General features: G+C 35.4%; 3 protein-coding genes across 4 annotated transcripts; all 3 read right to left on the bottom strand.

Annotated features, from left to right (window-relative positions):
* Positions 1–1240: 1240 nt before the first annotated feature.
* LOC102598543 (uncharacterized) lies at positions 1241–11086 on the bottom strand. Of its 2 annotated transcripts, none has more exons than XM_006356525.2 (5): positions 10746–11086; positions 3752–3928; positions 3403–3640; positions 1708–1805; positions 1241–1624 (listed from the first exon to the last, which is right to left on the bottom strand). In XM_006356525.2, the coding sequence occupies exons 1-5, from the start codon at positions 11058–11060 to the stop codon at positions 1559–1561; spliced, it is 894 nt and encodes a 297-aa protein (XP_006356587.2). In that variant the 5' UTR covers positions 11061–11086; the 3' UTR covers positions 1241–1558. The 2 variants fall into 2 exon arrangements, with proteins under 2 accessions (XP_006356587.2, XP_015168462.1); XM_015312976.1 differs by having other exon boundaries at positions 3752–3853.
* Positions 11087–14722: 3636 nt separating this feature from the next.
* On the bottom strand, positions 14723–16154 carry LOC107062390 (salivary glue protein Sgs-3-like). The gene is made up of 3 exons (XM_015312968.1): positions 16100–16154; positions 15069–15365; positions 14723–14844 (listed from the first exon to the last, which is right to left on the bottom strand). The coding sequence occupies exons 1-3, from the start codon at positions 16152–16154 to the stop codon at positions 14723–14725; spliced, it is 474 nt and encodes a 157-aa protein (XP_015168454.1).
* Positions 16155–17448: 1294 nt separating this feature from the next.
* LOC107062389 (uncharacterized mitochondrial protein AtMg00810-like) lies at positions 17449–18117 on the bottom strand. The gene is made up of 2 exons (XM_015312967.1): positions 17678–18117; positions 17449–17587 (listed from the first exon to the last, which is right to left on the bottom strand). Exons 1-2 carry the CDS (start codon positions 18115–18117, stop codon positions 17449–17451), a joined length of 579 nt encoding a protein of 192 aa, XP_015168453.1.
* Positions 18118–18544: the final 427 nt, after the last annotated feature.

The raw sequence follows: 18544 nt of genomic DNA, 5'->3' as shown, positions 1-18544 counted from the left end.
GTTCGGGGCATCTCTCTTGAAAAGCGAGAGCACGTAAGTGATGTAAACTTGGTGATCTATTTGGGTTTTTTGCTTGATAATATGATTGAATTTTCCATGAATATGATGTTGTTGAGTCAGTTTTGGAGGCTATACCGTTTTAATAAAAGTATCTTGTTTTGAATTGCTAATCTACGTAGAAGGTTAGAGGCTCAAAAGACCTTGATCATATTATCAACCTTATGACTCAACAATCCGTTAGATATCTTAATTATGCTTATCAACGGTAAATAAATATGATAGAATTAGTGAAAATGCATAAGTACCCCCAACCTATGCCCAAAATCTCAGAGACACACTTATAAATAATTTTCTACCCATTTTCGATTTACGTGGCACTATCAACCAGATAGGTTGAAAAAATTGTCAACACGTGTTGGGCCCAGAAGATAGTGTCACGTAGATCGAAAAGGGGTAGAAAATTATTTAAAAAATAAGTTTGAGAATAATAGGACCTTAGTATAGTATAAGTGTGTCTCTGAGATTTCGAACATAAATTGGGGGTACTTATGCATTTTCCCATTGAATTACACAAGGAACATACCCGTAGACTCTAATAACTTTGTGAACAACTCTTATATTATATATATTTATCTACTTTTACTTAATTGCTTTAGTTATAATTAGTAGTATAATAAACAACCAAACAACTCTCTTGAGTTGGACAACACTTGTTCTCATCATTATAATACTAATTAAATCACTTGATTGTCCATCACTTTATTATTTGCAACCACGTAATAAAGGGAATTATTTGCCGCCCTTGCATAAATGAGTTTATGTTTCCCTTCTGGTAGATTATTTTTTTGTGCTGTACAGAGTCATCTACACTGATTGTGTGGGATAAGGCACAAGTATCCCCTAAACTATGATCGAAGTTCCAGAGACACACATTAACTAAACTAAGGTCCTATTACCACCCCGAACTCAATTTTTTTGTAATTTTGTACACCTTTTTGGCTTATGTGGCATCCAAATATCTCTCACGCGTCTCAACTACGTGGAGTCATGGAGTGTGTCACATAAGTCAAAAGGTGTATAAAGTTACAAAAAAAATGAGTTCAAGGGGTAATAGAACCTTAGTTTAATGAAGGTGTATTTTTGAGATTTTCATCATAGTCTAAAGGGTACTTGTGTCTTATCCCTTATTGTGCTATATAGTATAAATAACTTTGTATAACATAAAACACAAAAACCGAAATTCACAAACTTTATATCATAACATCTTTCTCTAAATGTCATTTACAAATTTAATGCAATGGAGAAAAACTCTATGCAGATGTGATTTAACTTCTTTTCCTAGTCGCTACTGTATTAGCTAAAAACTGACCCATTTTTCTACAGAAAAACAAAACTCATCTTTTGTAATTAGCACCTTCAAACTTGTCAAATGTCGTTTCATTAAACACGCACCAGCTTGTGTTTGTAAAGCATTGTTTCTGCGGCATTGCACTACACCTTATCTGCCGTTCAAAAAAAGACTTCACATCACCTTGGGACAAGGTTGTGGTTGATTTACTTATTCCTTTCTGTGGGAACATGGCGTTAGCAACTCCTGGACTCTAAATTTTCCGGTTGGAACAATCTAAAAGGTACATGTACATTGATCAGACATGGGACCTTAAAAAACAATTTAAACATGATTAGAGGGTCAAAGATGCACATTACTTGCTCATTGTCTGCAGTATCTGTCATGGCTGTCTTCAGCTTTTTGCTCCTCGAGTTTTCTTCGAAATCTTCATCCACAAAATTCTGACCTGAACCTTCTGCGAGTATATTTAAATTTCAGTATCAAAGAAACTTACAGAAGTATAATTCACATGAGCTATAAACATATCATTACCCTGGTTTTGCTGAAACCAGGAATCAACCATGATGCAAATTCTTACGTGTATGTATATATATAAGAGCAATGCCCCATACGGAAGAGAAAAACCTAAGAGAAGTATTTAAAGAAGATTACATCAGAAAAAGAGGAGGAGGAAACCATAAAATCAACACTGGCTCCCAGACTACTGATATTTTCCAACTCAAGTTCTATCCGAATGGAGAAGGTAATATAACTGGGTATCTGCAGAAAGTCTAATGCAGAATTTGGACAGTAACTGCACAACTTGAACAAATGTTGCAACACATATATCCCATGTGATTATGAGGACTCAGCTATGCATTAGTAGCCCCTTTCTTTCCAAAGTTTATACAACAATCCTCTTATCCTTCATTGAGCCATGTTTTTATTTTTTATGACAAGAGAAACCCACAGCCGCTACCCTTTGGGTGCGCACAGGGTAAAACTCCCGCTCCTATGCAATAGCTCGCAAACCACATAGGAGAGGTAACCTGCACTAGGCAAGCCCGATGCGACGAGCTCGACCCAGAAGGCAAACCCCTTCATTGAGCCATGTTTCCAAATAAATTTCCTCATCATTTAGTCATCAAATGCAATGTTTTATATCTTTAAGCCCAAAAATTTCACAAGAATGAGAGGAATGTGGGGCCACTATTACAAGGTTCGGTTTAAATCAACAATGATCACATATTTGAACGCAAATAGGTTCTGTTTTAGTCTTTGGCATATGGATTTCAAGACCTGACCAAGTTTAAGCAAATAATGCTCCAGACATTGCAAGAAAAACAACATTAACATCAGCAACATCCACTAAAACATGGAGAAACTGTACTAACGAAGCCAAAGCATCTGTGATGTGTTCATCTTTCCACTCTGGCACTGTTCCTCCAACTCTCTTGAGCAAGACATAGCAATTGAAAAGTTTAAACATAAATGGAACTAGTTTAGTTTGTTATCCTAAAGGAAAATGTCCCCTGCCATAGTCATCCCAACAAACTGCTTACCACACGTAGAACTAGTTTAGTTTGTTATCCTAAAGGAAAATGTCCCCTGCCATAGTCATCCCAACAAACTGCTTACCACACTGATAAATAACTCGCAAAACCAAAAACTGTTGAAGCTGATTCACGTACTCTACAATTTAAGTAGCAGGTCAATGAATGTTTGAACTCAACCATTCTTGACCACATGCAGACAATTTATATACTTATCAGAGGAACTGTGGCACATGACTGATGCAGTTACCTTATATGAGCATACAAGGAACCAGGTTTAGATGTTACTGATCACTAAATGAATGCAAAACCACCCTAAACTATGCCTATTGAATGCTCATTTATGCTTCAATTCCAGAAAAATCCCTGTGATACAGAACAAACAAAACTGAGAGAGAGGTACTACAAGAGAAATCTATTACCTCGTTTGGCAATTGGCATAAATGATAATACTAAAATAACTAAAACCTTTAACTCCTGAAGTAAGAAGAATATGCATATTATGATGAAGTAGCTTACCAGCAGTTCTGCTAACTGTTTTATGAAGTTCTGCAGGGATGGGAAGGGGCAGATTCGATCTTTCTTCAAGTCCATGAGATGAAGTCCTCTTATCTCTTCTTTGCTTTTCCTCAGTAAAGAGTCTAGAACATAATTGGAGATCCGCAACGTGATGGTACTCATCACCCTGCCCAACCAATAGCTCAGGTTGGTCACTCTCAATATTGATCTTCCAACATCCATCTCGCCAATCAGTGAACTGGAATAGAGAAAAGAAACTCTCAAACAAGATTTTCTTTTTGGAGAGTTGTGGAGTGGGTGGGAGGTAGCTCCAGAAAACAGAGAATTCAAGTATCAGTGATTTTCTGACCTGCTTATTAGCTATATCATTGTTGAACAGCTTTTTAGACAAATTTCTGGAACTCCTGTTCAGTTCCACACAGCCAGCACGCAAGACCATTGATCTGTGCAACTGCTTAACAAATGAAGTTTCAAGACAATCAAGAAATGTGTTGTGCTTCTCATTTGTCCATCCCATGCACTCATCCTGAAGTCAAAATACGGAACATGCAAATCTATGAATTTTCTAACTTTTAACAAGTTAGTGAAGAGAATCACAAGGAGATTAAAGAATGTATCCTTGAACTTCCTGAAGATCAAAGTGTCAAGTATCTTCAGTTATCTACTAAATTAATCCAATAATGATAGCACTAGTTATTGACTTACCATAAGCTCTTTTTAACTTTTTAAGGCTGAACCCATAGCATTTAAATCCTGAATCCACCTCTGCTTACCATAAGCTCTCTCTTTGACTTTTTAGTAAAAAATGCAACTTTTTCTTTATTGTTTCCTTTTCTTTCTTGGATAGCGTGTCTAGCTCATTCCTTTGACTTTTCAATTTTCAATTTCTAGAGACCCTCGCATTCCATCTCATTTTTCATTTCTTTCTTTGATATTGTTTTGACTTAAGTTTCAAAATCTCCAGCAATATGAGTACTTCCTCTTTTTTGGCAGTCTCTTAAAAATTATAAACATGTACTTCTTGACTAACCTATCCTTATCTCTTTACAATAAACATGCACTCCATTTGTGTGCTTTATGCTATGTAATCAATATTTACTTTCAAGAACAACTAATACTAAGGCCATATCAGGAAAAAATATTTAATTTTATCTTCTCTTTCTAAATTGATAAGTATTTTAGACATATTTTTAGTAACCATGACAACTAACTGGAGGAAGTACCATTCTCCTCATACACTCGCTTGAGAATCATCACGGATGAAGTTTATAGAAATATGTATTCAAGTGTTTGTTCAAAGAAAGAGAGCCTCAAAATTGAAAGGTTAATCTCCCAATAATTTATTATTTTTTGCATTTTGTCAAGAAATGAAGTACCAGAACAGAATTTTTTTGCATTTGAATGGTTGCTTAGTTTGCTATATAGAATGTAAGGTACTTAAAATAATGCTATTATCGATAGTTTTCAAAGTAAGGAAACTTTTCGAGGGTAATTGTAGAATGGATGATGTTTTCTTGTGATAATTGTATTAATTATAATTTGCTCATCAATTTTTTGACATCATAAGAATTTATACATCAAATCGAACATTTATCTTTTTTTTTGATAACCAAATTGTTGTAGCCGAGATTCAAACTCAGGTAGCGCATATGTGGAGAAGGGTCAAAAGGGCACGCTGGCCAACCAACCTAGTCTAACAGAGTGTTCTTAAAGTCACGTGTATGCCCTAAAGCGAGGCTCAAAACGTGTTGAACGCTTCACCTTGCTTAATGTGCGCTTTGGTGTTGTCATCAAGGTTCTAAGGCATATTTTTCCTTGACAATGAGCCTCTTCTAAAGAGCCGAAACTAAACAATTGATATTTCACTTTTATCGTAGAAAAAAATCAATTTCTTTATTCATATATTTGTCATTCATGCTTATATTTGTTAGCCTTGGATTAAATATATATATTTGTATGTTTTCTCCCTTGGCGCCTTTTGTTATTAATTAAAGCCCACACCTCATTTGCGTTTAAAGCCCCAATGGACCTTAGAGCTTTTTGCTTTTGATAACAGTGGTCCAACATATAAAATCAAACATTTATCTTAAAGGTAGAGATTCACCCATCCTCTTAAAGTCCTAGATACGCCTCTACCAAGAACTATCTTTTGAGGTTGACTTAGGCCCAAGGTTTATTTCTTTTCCATGATATCAGAGCCAAACACTTCACTAAACTTGGTTTCGCCTATGTTTGGCTCTTATATTATGTTCTCATGCACCAGATAGCCAGGTCTGAGGTCTGAGTGTGATAGAGGGTAAGGTGGAGGATCTGAAGTGTCCCACATTGATTGGAAGGAATGAGTTGTATCCTTATATGTTCTCGACATTCTTGCACAATCCCCATCTCATGAGCTACCTTTGGATGTTGAGTTAGGTCCATAATATAATATTTCAGCCAAATCTATTCCTATTTTTGGTTTACCTAATGTTCGGGTCCCAAATGTTATATAGTCATTCTACAGATGTCCAGCCAGGGCATGCCAGGGAGAGGGAGGTATTAAGCGTCCTGCATTGCTCGAGGAAACGGGATGGTGTCTCCTTAAATGGTCATGGATAATCCTCACCTTATGAACTAACTTTTGAGGTTAAGGTCCATTTTTTGAACAATTTTCAACAAGTGGGTTGAACTCCAAGCTCTGGGATCATTATACTTTAATTCACTAACAAGAGCACCCTAGCTCTACATCGTAAGGGAATCCACGGCGTAGCACATGAGTAGACAAAATGAAGGAAAGAAAAAATTCAATAGACTGTCATTTGGCATTGTGTTTTCATCCCTTGAACAGACACATCAAAATTTAATCAGAACGAACGGGAAGCTGAAGGCATCACCCACTATGGGAGCACAGATACATGAAATTTGTCTGAACAAGTGACCTAAGCATACTGAGCACTTTATTTTCTCACTTTCATGATGCACTAAAGTGGTAGCACGGCAATACTTTTGATAAGTCCACTTTAACAGGCAAGTAAAATGCACAGAAACCAGGAGCAGTAAGCACTTTTAACAAGACTTTTTACTTTATGGGGGTAGGGATCTGTGAAATCCTTGATAAAATGTTTGAAATTTTTGAGATCCTCTAAGGCTAGAATGGTTCGATAGACAGGAATCTTTAACACTGGCATAACACTTAAAAAGAACTCTAGCCCACTGAATTTTCTATCTACCCACCAACCCCTTCGTTGTACCTTTCAAGTTTTCAACTACCAATTCCGACAGACATTCTGATGCTGCTGCAGGTTATTGCATTTGTACTCTTTCATTTCCTGACAATCTAGGTAGTATGGAGAAAAACACATGAATATGGAATTTTCAATAGACAGCAATCTTTTAACACTGGTATAACACTTGAAGGTACTCTAGCTCATTGCATTTTCTATCTACCACCAACCCCTTTGTTGTACCTTTCAAGTTTCAACTACCAATTCCGACAGTCATTCTGATAGTGGTTCAGGTTGTTGCCTTTGTACTCTTTCTTTTCCTGACAATCTTGGTAGTATGGAGAAAAAGACTCGAATATGCAATTTTTAAAAAGAGGTGCACAATTTGTTACATCCTGAACTTATAAAAACAGAAGGTTTAGTCCTATGAAGGGTGAAAGAGATGAAAACAGAGAATTCAAGTAAAATTTGATTAAATTTAAAGTAGCATCGGAAGACTAAAGTGGAATACAAAGCAAAATTGGAAGATATCACGGTCATGTCACTGTAGAAACCTCTGGGGAAAAAACTAGTGCTTGCTAGATATATAAATAAAAACACTAGTGCTTGGAGCAACAGGAGAATTTAATGAGCAATGAATTGGGGAAATTAAGAAGAAATGAAGTGACAGGAAATCTTAGGCTTACTAGAAATATATTTCTATCGCAAATTCAACACTTGAACAGTTCCCAAACTACTCTCTCTAGAGATCCACAAAATATCTTCCTTCTCCCAGAAACATCATTCACTATCTACAGTTCTACACTGCGTCCCATTTCCAAAAAGGTACTTCTACTTTGACCATCATAATAACATTAGGGCCAACAAGTTTCCCCTTCTCCTTCAGCAGACAATGTTTTCGCCTCAGTCTCTCATCACTGATATTGTTAGTCGTATTCCTTCTATTTATTGATATACGAGAGGAAATTGAGTGAGGGCTCTTCCCTCATGTACTCCCCAGAAGGAGGACCTAACACTCTCTTGAAGTCAGAAAGATGTTTTTTGAAAAGAGTCCAATGTGACACTAGTTGCCTCTGCAGCCTCGGTGCTTAATAATAGTTCTACTTTCTCTTTCTTATGGGTGGAATAGTGGTTCTCCTTTCTTTTCTCTATGATTCACTGTTAAAAAACATTTCACTTTCTTATGCTTCTCTCCTTGTCTTTCTTTCCAATAGTGGTAATAGAAACAAAGCTAACTACAGATAGTAATCTCCCAATCAACTAAGAAACTTTATTAGGTCAAATTTTTCCCTTGTACTTGGAGTGATTCTGTTGCATGATTGATTAGGTAGCACATATATAATGTCAACTTCTAATGTAGCAGCTGGAACCAAACAGTCATATGTTGAAAAACATAGGTACACTAGGTATTGTAGAATTACTGAAAGCAAAAAGTAGCACAATACCGATAGTTAAGGTACTGTTCAATTTTTAACAAGCTGAGTAGGTGTTCAAATTTGTCAGTCCTTAAACAGAAAGCAGCATATATATCTGCAAGAAACTTCAAGAATAGAGTAGGTGGGTCTTTGCCAGATATGTCGAAAATAGGATACAATTATGTCACCTTCTTAATAACTTGTACACCAAATCTTAGTATAAAAAATTAAATTAACCAAAGGAGATAATACAACTAGATTTGCATGGAGAGACTAGGGAACCTAAGGTATTTGAGAACAAGAGCATTTTGTAGGAACACATTTTAATAGTGTAAGTCTAAGCTTCTGATTTTAAAGACTAGGAAAACTTTGAAGTACTTCTTCAGACTAGAGTAACCTTACCAATGCATTGGGATTTCAGACGAAACATCTGTGTGACTGCAGCAAGTGATTGACTGCATCTCCAGGAGTATGCATGAATATCCAAGAAGTGCATACAAATTTCTTGACATATTTGTTTTGGACAGCCAATAAGGATGGTATCATTGTGGAATCAAGCTATAACGTGCTGGCAGGCAAGAGAAGTGAAAGGCAACTGCCATGGAAGATGATATGGAAGGTAGAGGTTCCTCCTAATCTCCTATAGTGGCCAGGTTTGGTTGGATAGCCATGCATGAAGCTTGTATAACACAGGGAAACCTTCAAAAGAGGGAGACACACTCATGCAGCAGGCGTGCCCTACAATTTTTGAAGGATTGCGGTCCAACTCTTCTGTAATTTTTTGAGACACCTTCTGGGTGATATGATAGCAATAAACTTTTACTTTACTAATCAGAAAACTACTAGGCCATATTTAGTTAATATCGAGCAATGGTTGTCATAGCATTTAAGAACACTGGGTTCTAAAAGCGACAACATAATAATGACATTCATTGACTAGGAATCAATGATAAACTACAACTACTTAAAACAAATGAATCAGCATAAATTACTGCTAATAAGAAAAGACCATTCTGCCAGACATGCTAAGTCTATTCTTAAGATACATCAGCTATTTAAAGCTACTTATGAAGTAATCAACAGCCAGCCTTCAGTTAGTTTGTTCGAATATCTGAAAACCTAATAAAAAGGTGAAAGTGACTCATGTACAAGTAATGCACAATGGAAAATCCTCCTCTCTTTTTTTGAGAAGTAGCGGAAACGGTTAACCATGAAGGAAGACATTAAAGTTCATCATTAATCCCCTACATGCTTTATTTTCAATTTGCTAATTTTAAAGAGAAAACATTCCTGGCCATATGATTAAACCCCCGCCTGTTTCATCTCAATACCAAGGAAAGAGAGGGATAAAAAAAGGAGAAGAATAACACACACAACTGTGCTGTTACACAGGATGGTTGATGTTTGTTACAACTCCACTGCGGCTTCACAGAGACAGAAGTTGTGTGAGCAAATATTGCAGTCTGTAGTATTTGCAAGCTGACAAATATTTAGACCATTGCCTACCACAGAGACTCTATTCTTACCTTACCAAACTCAATAATGAAGTGTGTCTTTTTTTCCAATCATAAAACACTTTGCACCTTTTTTTTTGGATAAGTAAACGCCATTTCATCATAAAAATAAACCAAACTTATCCCATGCAAGATGTTTTCTTAACGAGATAAAAAACAGAACTTAATTAAGCATAACACATCCACATATAAAATCTTCAATCTGATCTACAGATAGTACACCAACCTTGATCCTACCTTAGGAGGTAGAGAGATTATTTTCGATAGACCCTCAACTCAAAAAACATAGAGAGAGAGAGAGCATATCAAAGCATTCTGGGAAAAAAAACATAACTACAACAAAATAATACAATAATCGAAGAGCAATAAAACAACAGCCATCGAACGACAAGAACTTCCTGAGTAATACTACGACTACTAGGTGTGGAAAGATAAGTGAGTCAACGCTCTATTACCTACTAACCTCCCACCCTAATTCGTGTCCTCCACAACCTCCTATCTAAAGTCGTGTCCTCGCTTAGCTAAACTGTGTCATGTCCTGTCTAATTACCTCTTCCCAATGCTTCTTCGGGCCTACCTCTACCTCTCCAGAACCATCCATAATCAACCTCTCACATCTCCGCACAGGAGCATCCGTGCATCTCTGTTTCACATTCCCCAACCATCTTAGTCTTGCTTAACGCATCTTCTCCTCCGCCGGGGCAGCTCCCACCTTGTCCCGTATATCTTCATTACTAATCACTCCTAGTATAGTCGCACATCCAACACAACATTTTTTATATCCGCAACTTTCATCTTCTAAACATGAGATTTCTTAACTTGCCAACACTCCGCCCCATACTGCATAGAAGGTCCAACCACCACACGTAGAACTTGCCCTTAAGTTTAGGCAGTCCCTTTTCATCACTCAAGACTCCATATGCAAGCATCCATCTCATCAACCCAACACCAACATGAAGTGTGACATCATGGTCAATCTTCCCGTCTCCTTGAATAATAAAGTCACGATACTTGAAAACAAATCATCATTAAAATTCTCAAATATAAGCAAATACCTTTCTGAAAACATAACGAAACACGAATATATAATCAACTAGGTGATTCTTTAGCAAATTGTGTTACCGCCGTTCACAGAATCTAACGTAAAAAATCTCCTATCTAAATATACAAAAGATACAAGAAAAAAAAAGATGAAAAGAATATAAGATTACCGTGGTTACACTTCCAGTCTGAACTAAATCATGTTTGAAATTCTCAATTATCAGAGAAGAAGACTCGCCAGAGTTCGATCGAGTCAACACGTCTATGCAACTCTCCGACGACAGTGGCGAGTCACTCCGGCAGCTTTCCTCCATTTCCGATGTCCGTGAATGTAAGATCTCAAAGAACAATGAAGAAGAGAAAAAGAACCCTCTGGTCTCTCTCAAGTTGGGGGACTTTACGGTGATGGCCCCACGAAATTCCTTCGTGGCGACGCTTTTCCACGTGGCAGTAACAGTGAACATCGCCACGTCAGCAGTATTCATAATATCTTGGGCTAATGATAGCCAGATATTTTTTCAGGGACAGTTTTGGGGTTTTGAGGAACTTTCTAGAAACGTTTGAAGGGTGGGTCCCTTTTGTACCTTTTTATTTTTTTTATTAAAGTATATTTTGAAATGTCTCAATATGAAGGGAAAAAAAAAGTTTCATTTGAATTAAATTACTAAAACTACTACATTCGATAAAAATAAACAAAAATAAAAATTATCAGTTTGGTTTGACTTTCTAATTTATAACTAGTTGATGAGAAATTGATAATAGAAAAACAATAGAGACAAGAAACAACCATTTCAAATGAATATAAGAGATCAACATTTCTAAATTTTTAATTATTTTTCAGCATTGTGTCAAAGTTTTAATATATCACCATACTAAAATTAAATAAAATATAATCAATATTTAAAATATGAAATTAAATTAAATCAAATTAAAATATAATTTTTTTAAATTGATTTCATTTAATTTGCGATTTAGTTTGATTTTCCACGAAACCACCATGAACACATGTAATGTAAATTGGGATGAATGATTTTATTTGTTCTTTATAGTTTGGTTTTTATTGTTCTCCCTTCAAGTGAATTTTGTAAAATAAGTGCTTTCAAAGATTGGCAAAAAATATTTTTAAGAAGTTAAAAAAAGTATTATTTTTTAAAAAAAAATCACTTTAAGAAAAATATATAAAGAAACACTTTTTAATGTTTGACCAAACATTAATTGTTGTTCAAAAGTAATCCTTTAAAATATATTGGTAAAATGTAAATTACTTTTTACCAAAAATACTTTTTTTGTTCATCTTAACAATTTAGCTAAATTAGCTATAAATTGAGAAGTACTATTCTTAAAGAGAATCCAAGTGGAGAACAACAAATAAATGAAACTCAAACAAACAGAGATTATAAGATGAATAAATATCTATGTGAGATATTTTAGTTGTCTCTCGTCAATTGTCACGTCTGATTGTCAAATAACAAATAATATAATGGGTAGGTATGAAGCCATTTTCTTATCTGGTTAGTCAAAGTGAATCTTGAATGCATGAAGATGAGTACCACGTTCTTATTTACTCCCTCCGTCCCATTTTATATGAGATACTTTGACTCGGCATGGAATTTAAGAAAGAAAGGAAGACTTTTAAAACTTGTGGTCCAAAATTAATGATAGAAATTTGTGTGGCTGTAAATCATTTCATTAAGGGTAAAATATATATTTTATAGTTAGATTGTTACTTTATATAGAAATGTGTCATTCTTTTTGGGACTGACTAAAAAGGAAAGTGAGTCATATAAATTGGGACAGAGGGAGTAGTTAGATAAAACTTTTGCCAGCTAGTAAGCTCCGGAATGTCGATCGAAGTTAAATCTTAGCTTAAGCTTCAAAGAAAAAAGTCTAACGACACAAACTCACACCAGAAGTCTCGAGGCCCAAACCAATCATGCCCTAGCCTAAAATGACCCTTCCAAAGCTAGTGAAACCGTTGAAATTGTGTTCTAAGATCGTCTTGCTGAACTTTTGACTGAAGTCAACCGTTCAAGTTTCAAAGACTTCAAAACACAGAAACTTACACAAAACCCAGACGAATGACCCAGCGACCAAAATATCAGTCCCAACAAGTCATAAATGACTTGGGTTCGCTACGGAAAAACTCTAAACACAGAAAAGATCAAAAAACGGAGAAAATGACCTGGAGAGCCATTACAACATTTGACGAAATGGTCTGGTGGGTACTCTTATACTTGTATGAGTTTGTATTGTGAATCCTTCTACTTACCCATTTGTCCCCTGAACTCATCGAAACTCAATATTTTAGACACAATTTTTTACTTGGCATCCTATATGGCAAGAGTCTGCACGGAGCGTTTGAAACACACAAAACATAAGCGTGAGATCTTTTAAAAAGGCTATAACGGTCCTTTTTTGAGCTTTAAGGGCATCTCCAACCCTACACTTTATTTTACTCTCCAAATATAAAATTCTCTATTTTTCAGACAATCAACTCCAACTCAATTCTTTATTTTACTCTCTAAAAAAGAATTTTTTTCTCTCTCCTCAATATTACATTATTATTTATATTTCTATTTCATTTTCTTATTTCATAATATAAATTTGTTCTTTCTTTTTTTTTTTTCAAAATAATCGCTCTATATAATTTTCATGTAATATAAAATATTTATTTTTCAAATTCTTTATTTAATATAAAATTATATTTTATTCTAAAATTTTAAAGAACAACTACGAATAATTGAAAAAAATAAATCAACAAGCACAACCGCAATCACAAGCACAACAATTCTCTAGATCAAACACTATTTTTTTCGAATATTGTTAAATCTGAAACGACCTACATGATTACTAAATTACTGTTGTAATTTTTTTAAATTATTATGTTATGTATTGTATTGTTATCTTGTATTTAAATTATTATGTCATGTCTTATATTTTAAATTAAAATTTTCTTCTTATCATTTAAATTTTGTGCATTCTTCATAGTGAAAATCAATAATAATATCAAATTATCCCTTAAAGTGACGAAAATTGAAAAAAGAATATTTGAAATATTGTTAATTCGGGATGAAAGTAGTATATATTAAATAATATATTTTTTAAGATGTTGTATTACATTTTTAAAAAATTATGAATATTAGAAATGTTATTAATAGTCTTATATAATAAAATAATATGTTAGTTACAAATAATAGAAATAATATTAAATTAATAAAAAGGTGAAATACAGAGGATGAATAGTAGTTCTCCAAATTTGGAGAACTACTATTCACCTCTCTATAAATAGAGAACAAAGAGCTTTTTAGAGGGTGATTGGAGACCCAATTCTCTATTTTATTCTCCAAATATAGAGAATGGAGAGTAAAATAGAGTGGGGTTGGAGATCGTCTAAAGACCATTTTATTCCTTCTTTGCACCCGACACAATTGTTGGACAAAATAGAGCATTTTTTCTAACCTCTTTCTCGATCTTCTCTCTCCAAATTTCTTCTCCTTTATTTGTTTTTCCTTCGATCTACTCATCTCTTTTTTTTCATGCAACTCCAGTTTGTTGTATTTTGTTGGTCTTCACCATGACAGCTCGATGTTGCTATTGTTGACTCTATGCTGAACTTAAGTCGTCAAGGACACCAACTAATCCTGGAAGAATGTTTTGGGGTTGTCAAAACTGGTAATGGTTGTGGATTCTTTCGATGGGCTGATGCAAATAATTCAACCTGTCAAGAACAATACAATTTGAAGAACCCATCAACGAATTCAGAGCAAGGAAGACATAAAAGGCGAGGAAGACAAGAAAGACATGGAAGGCAAGAGAGATCAAACATTAGTATTGATATCATTGTTATTGTGATTATTGTGTTGATATTTTAAGATGTATTGATTTGTATTATGGATGTGCAATGATAATGAAATTGCATAACAAAGACATTGGCTTCAATATATAGTTGATTGCATTGGTTGCAACTTAACTAAGGCATTGACTTCATTCAAACACAAATTCATAAAATAAAATAAAAAGTCTCCAGAATAGCTCCTTAACACATTCAAACACAAATTCATATACAAAAACAAAGTCTTCAGAATAACAACTTAACAATAGTCGAAAATGAAGGCAAAACCAAAATTGTTGGGATCAAGTCATTAAGCTAAACAAAGAGGAATCTAATGTGTGCCTTGAGTGGTGAGGCATGAGCATCTGTTGGCTTGAGCGCATCTGTAACTCTCCTCTCGTAGCTTTCTTTGAGTAATTGCAACTCTTCTCTTCCACCTTAGTCCATTGAATTTGTAACCAAGATCAATATTGGTAGGAGTTGAACTTGTCAATGTAGGACTATGTAACATTGTACATAGATGAACTAATATCAGTTAAATGTCTCTAAATGATAGAATGCATACCCTCGCAATTACACTGTCATTTGATCTAAATAAGACACCATAACCAACTATTTTTGTATTTTTTTTGTCTTGGTTTCTTATATCTAAGAGTTGTACCACCTCTTAAAGTTGTGTTACTCTTTCGTTTTTGACCAACAGCGCTAGAAGTTAATTGTTGAGTACCTAATAGATTTGTTGCGGGTCTTACACCAGATAATATAGCACTAGTAGGCCTTTCCTTAGATGTTGAGGAAATTGTAGGCCTCACACCAGTTGTTGTAGCACTGGTAGGCCTTTCTCCAAATGTTGAGGCAATTGCACAACTCACACCAGTTGATGTAGCACTGGTAGGCCTTTCCACAGATGTTGAGGCAATTATAGGCCTCACACTTGTGGTAGGTGTCACACTTGTACCTGCATTTACACTTGGTTGACTTTCAATTGTAGTATTGTAAAATCAGATGTAATGAATGCTCTATCACTTCTACAAGTTTCAGCAGTTGAAGTTCCAGCATTTTGCTACAAACATATCTTAAAGTCAAAAGTACAACTAAAAAGTGTCAAATTTAGTGAAAAATACTAATACTAAAGCACAACTTACCAGAGTTGGACATCCTTTTTTGTTATGTCCAAGAGTTTCGCACACAGAATATTTCATTTTTCTTCCCTTCTCCGTAGGCTTTCCAAGCTTCTTCTTAATAAGTTCATCACGATTTTTCTCTTATTTCTACCTAGTCTTTCTGGCATGACGGTTATTTCAAGTGGTTCCATGCTTGGTCTTGTGTTTTTTGGCCACATCTTCATATTTGTCATAGGTTGAATAAACTTATTATATGCTTTCAAGTATGTTGTGCAGCCATACAATTAAGTTCTTTAATAAGCTGTGAAACAGAGAGAAGGTTGCATTTTAAAGTCAAGAACAAACAACACATTCTCAATGATATGATCACCAATAACCTTAGTATTACCAACATGTGAAACTCAAACAACATCTCCAGTAGGTAAATTAACCATTTTCCTCCTAGATTTTGGCACTACTTTGATTCTATCTAAGAGTTCAAACTGAGAAGTCATGTGATTAGATGCTCCAATATCAACTATATACTCCTTATGGACATATTTTGACACTAAGGCAATCAAGAAACTACCTTCAGTTGCAGCTTTAGAGGAATGTTCTCCTCCCTTCTCACTTCCCATAGACATCATTTGTAAGATCTCATGATATTGGTCTCGTGTGAAAAAAAATAGCATGAGTTAAGGGAATCGAGTTAGGAGCTTCAGTGTTATTTTGAGATGCACCTATAGCCAGACCTGCAGACTAAACAACATCAACACTATTAACATATGAACCAATGTCAACACACATTTTCTTGGACCTTCTGCCAACTGAATAACCTTAACTTTAACGTACTAAACCTTAGTGTGACCTTTGTACCCACACATTTCACACATAAGGAGAGGCTTTTGAGGTTTATGTGGTTTATGTTGGTGATCACGATAACTTCTTCCAGAACGACCATCCCCTACTGATTGCATACCAAAGTAAGCACTACCATGATTAGGACTAGGAGCACACTTCCACTTTTCTGAGTGAATAAAGTTAACTCTTATGATCAATAAACAGAGAGATGGCTTCATTCAAGTTGGGAGTTGGAAATTGCATCACCTTTAGCTATTGAGTAGAACTCATTTAACCCCATAAGAAACTTCAGTAGCCTTTGATATTCAAAGTGCTCATTAAACTTCACAAATTCAACACATGAACACCTGGACATGGCATAATAGATTCCAACTCATTCCACGAGCCTCTAAAAGTGGTGTAATAGTCTGTAACTGACATTGTACCCTGAGTGAGGCTATGAATTTCTCTGTGCAATTGGAAAATATATGAATCATTGATTTTATCAAACCTTTCCTTTAGATCACACCACAGTTTGTGAGCATTACCACCGTATAATACACAACTCAACAAACCATGTCTAACAACATTCATAATCGAGGACAAAATCATAGCATTATATTTTTTTCAAATATTAAACAATTCAGGTGCAAACTGAGATTTAGGGAATCTACCATCAACAAAACCTAGCTTACTCTTACCTAGAAGTCCAATTCTCATGGATCAACTCCAGATTGCATAGCTTGAAACTGCTTTCCTCCATTAATGGAGGATTGAATGCAGCAAAGAAGAAATCAACAATCAACTGTTTGTAGGGAGAAGAATTGTGTGCATTGCACTGTTTGTATTGAACTGAATGACTAAATCATTTACAAGATGAAGTATATATACAAAGTAAGAGAGGAAAAATAATAAGAAAGAATCTCTAACTAACTCCTCGACTGTAACTAACTCTACTGTAGCTAATTCTAACTAACTAATTTACTGTGAAATATATTCTCATCAGCCCCCCTCAAGTTGGAAGTGATGTGATCACAGACAACTTGCTCATGAGTGTTGTATATTTGATCCCAGTCAAGGCTTTGGTGAATATGTCTGCTAGTTGAGAGGTTGTGGAGATGTGATGGAGTGTGACCAGTCCTGTTGAAGCTTGTTCCTAACAAAGTGACAATCGACCTCTATGTGCTTTGTCCTTTCATGGAAGACTGGATTCTTGTCAATGTGAACAGCAACCTGACTATCACAAAATACATGCATAGGCAGAGAACATTTCACTGTGAGTTCATCAAGTAATCTTTCAAGCCACACTAGTTCCCCCACCACCTACCTCACAGCTCTGTACTCTGCCTCTGCAGAAGATAGAGACACTGTGGCTTGTTTCTTGGATTTCCAGCTAACATGACTATCACCCATAAGGACCAAGTATCCACTGACTGACTTTCTAGAATCTGGACAAGTAGCCCAGTCTGAGTCACAATAAGCAGTCACTGTGAGATCAGGTTTGTTTGAGATGAATATTCCCAGTGTAGGATCTTGCTTTAGGTATCGAAGGACATGGTAAGCTGCCTTCAAATGTGGTTCCCTAGGGGACTGCATGAACTGGCTGAGGTGTTGAACACTGTATGCTATGTCCATCCTTGTATTTGTGAGAAAATTAAGTTTCCCTACCAATTTTCTATAGTGAGTAGGATCTGTCAATAACTTCCCATCTGTGGCTTTAAGTTTTTCAGAAGAATCCAGTGGGGATGTGGTGGCTTTGTAATCCATTAAATCAAACTCCTTTAAAAGATCAATAGTGAATTTCCTCTATGAAATGAGGGCACCATCATATCTATATAGTATCTCCAATCCCAGAAAGTAGTGTAATTTCCCTAGATCTTTAATCTTGAACTGATTATGTAAAAATGTCTTCAGAGAAGCAATTTCATCCAAATCAGTCCCAGTTAATATTATATCATCAACATAGATGGCAACAAACACCAAATAGTCTCCCTTCTGTCTATGAAATAGTGAGTAATCACTATCAGAATGTGTGTAACCTTTGGAGCAAAGGCTACTGGCTAGTTTATCATACCACTGCCTGCTAGCCTGCTTTAGTCCATACAATGATTTCTTCAACCTACAAACCATCTTACCACTATCCACAGCAAGTCCTTGTGGTAGTGTCATATACACCTCCTCATTTAAATCACCA

This window comes from Solanum tuberosum, unplaced genomic scaffold, assembly GCF_000226075.1.
Source record: "Solanum tuberosum cultivar DM 1-3 516 R44 unplaced genomic scaffold, SolTub_3.0 scf00220, whole genome shotgun sequence".
Lineage (NCBI taxonomy): Eukaryota > Viridiplantae > Streptophyta > Magnoliopsida > Solanales > Solanaceae > Solanum > Solanum tuberosum.
Note: the sequence above shows the minus strand (reverse complement) of the source record. Positions and strands in the feature narration are given on the sequence as shown.

Coding starts and splice junctions, on each gene's coding strand:
- LOC107062390 (XM_015312968.1), bottom strand. CDS start 16,154: ATGTCTATGGGAAGTGAGAAGGGAGGAGAACATTCCTCTAAAGCTGCA. Junction 15,366..16,099: donor CTCTAAAGCTGCAACTGAAG/GTAGTTTCTTGA, acceptor GTGTAAATGCAG/GTACAAGTGTGACACCTACC. Junction 14,845..15,068: donor TAACACAACTTTAAGAGGTG/GTACAACTCTTA, acceptor CAATGGACTAAG/GTGGAAGAGAAGAGTTGCAA.
- LOC107062389 (XM_015312967.1), bottom strand. CDS start 18,117: ATGGATTACAAAGCCACCACATCCCCACTGGATTCTTCTGAAAAACTT. Junction 17,588..17,677: donor GCAGAGTACAGAGCTGTGAG/GTAGGTGGTGGG, acceptor ATTTTGTGATAG/TCAGGTTGCTGTTCACATTG.
- LOC102598543 (XM_006356525.2), bottom strand. CDS start 11,060: ATGAATACTGCTGACGTGGCGATGTTCACTGTTACTGCCACGTGGAAA. Junction 3,929..10,745: donor AGACTGGAAGTGTAACCACG/GTAATCTTATAT, acceptor TTTTGACTTCAG/GATGAGTGCATGGGATGGAC. Junction 3,641..3,751: donor ATGATATAGCTAATAAGCAG/GTCAGAAAATCA, acceptor TCTCTATTCCAG/TTCACTGATTGGCGAGATGG.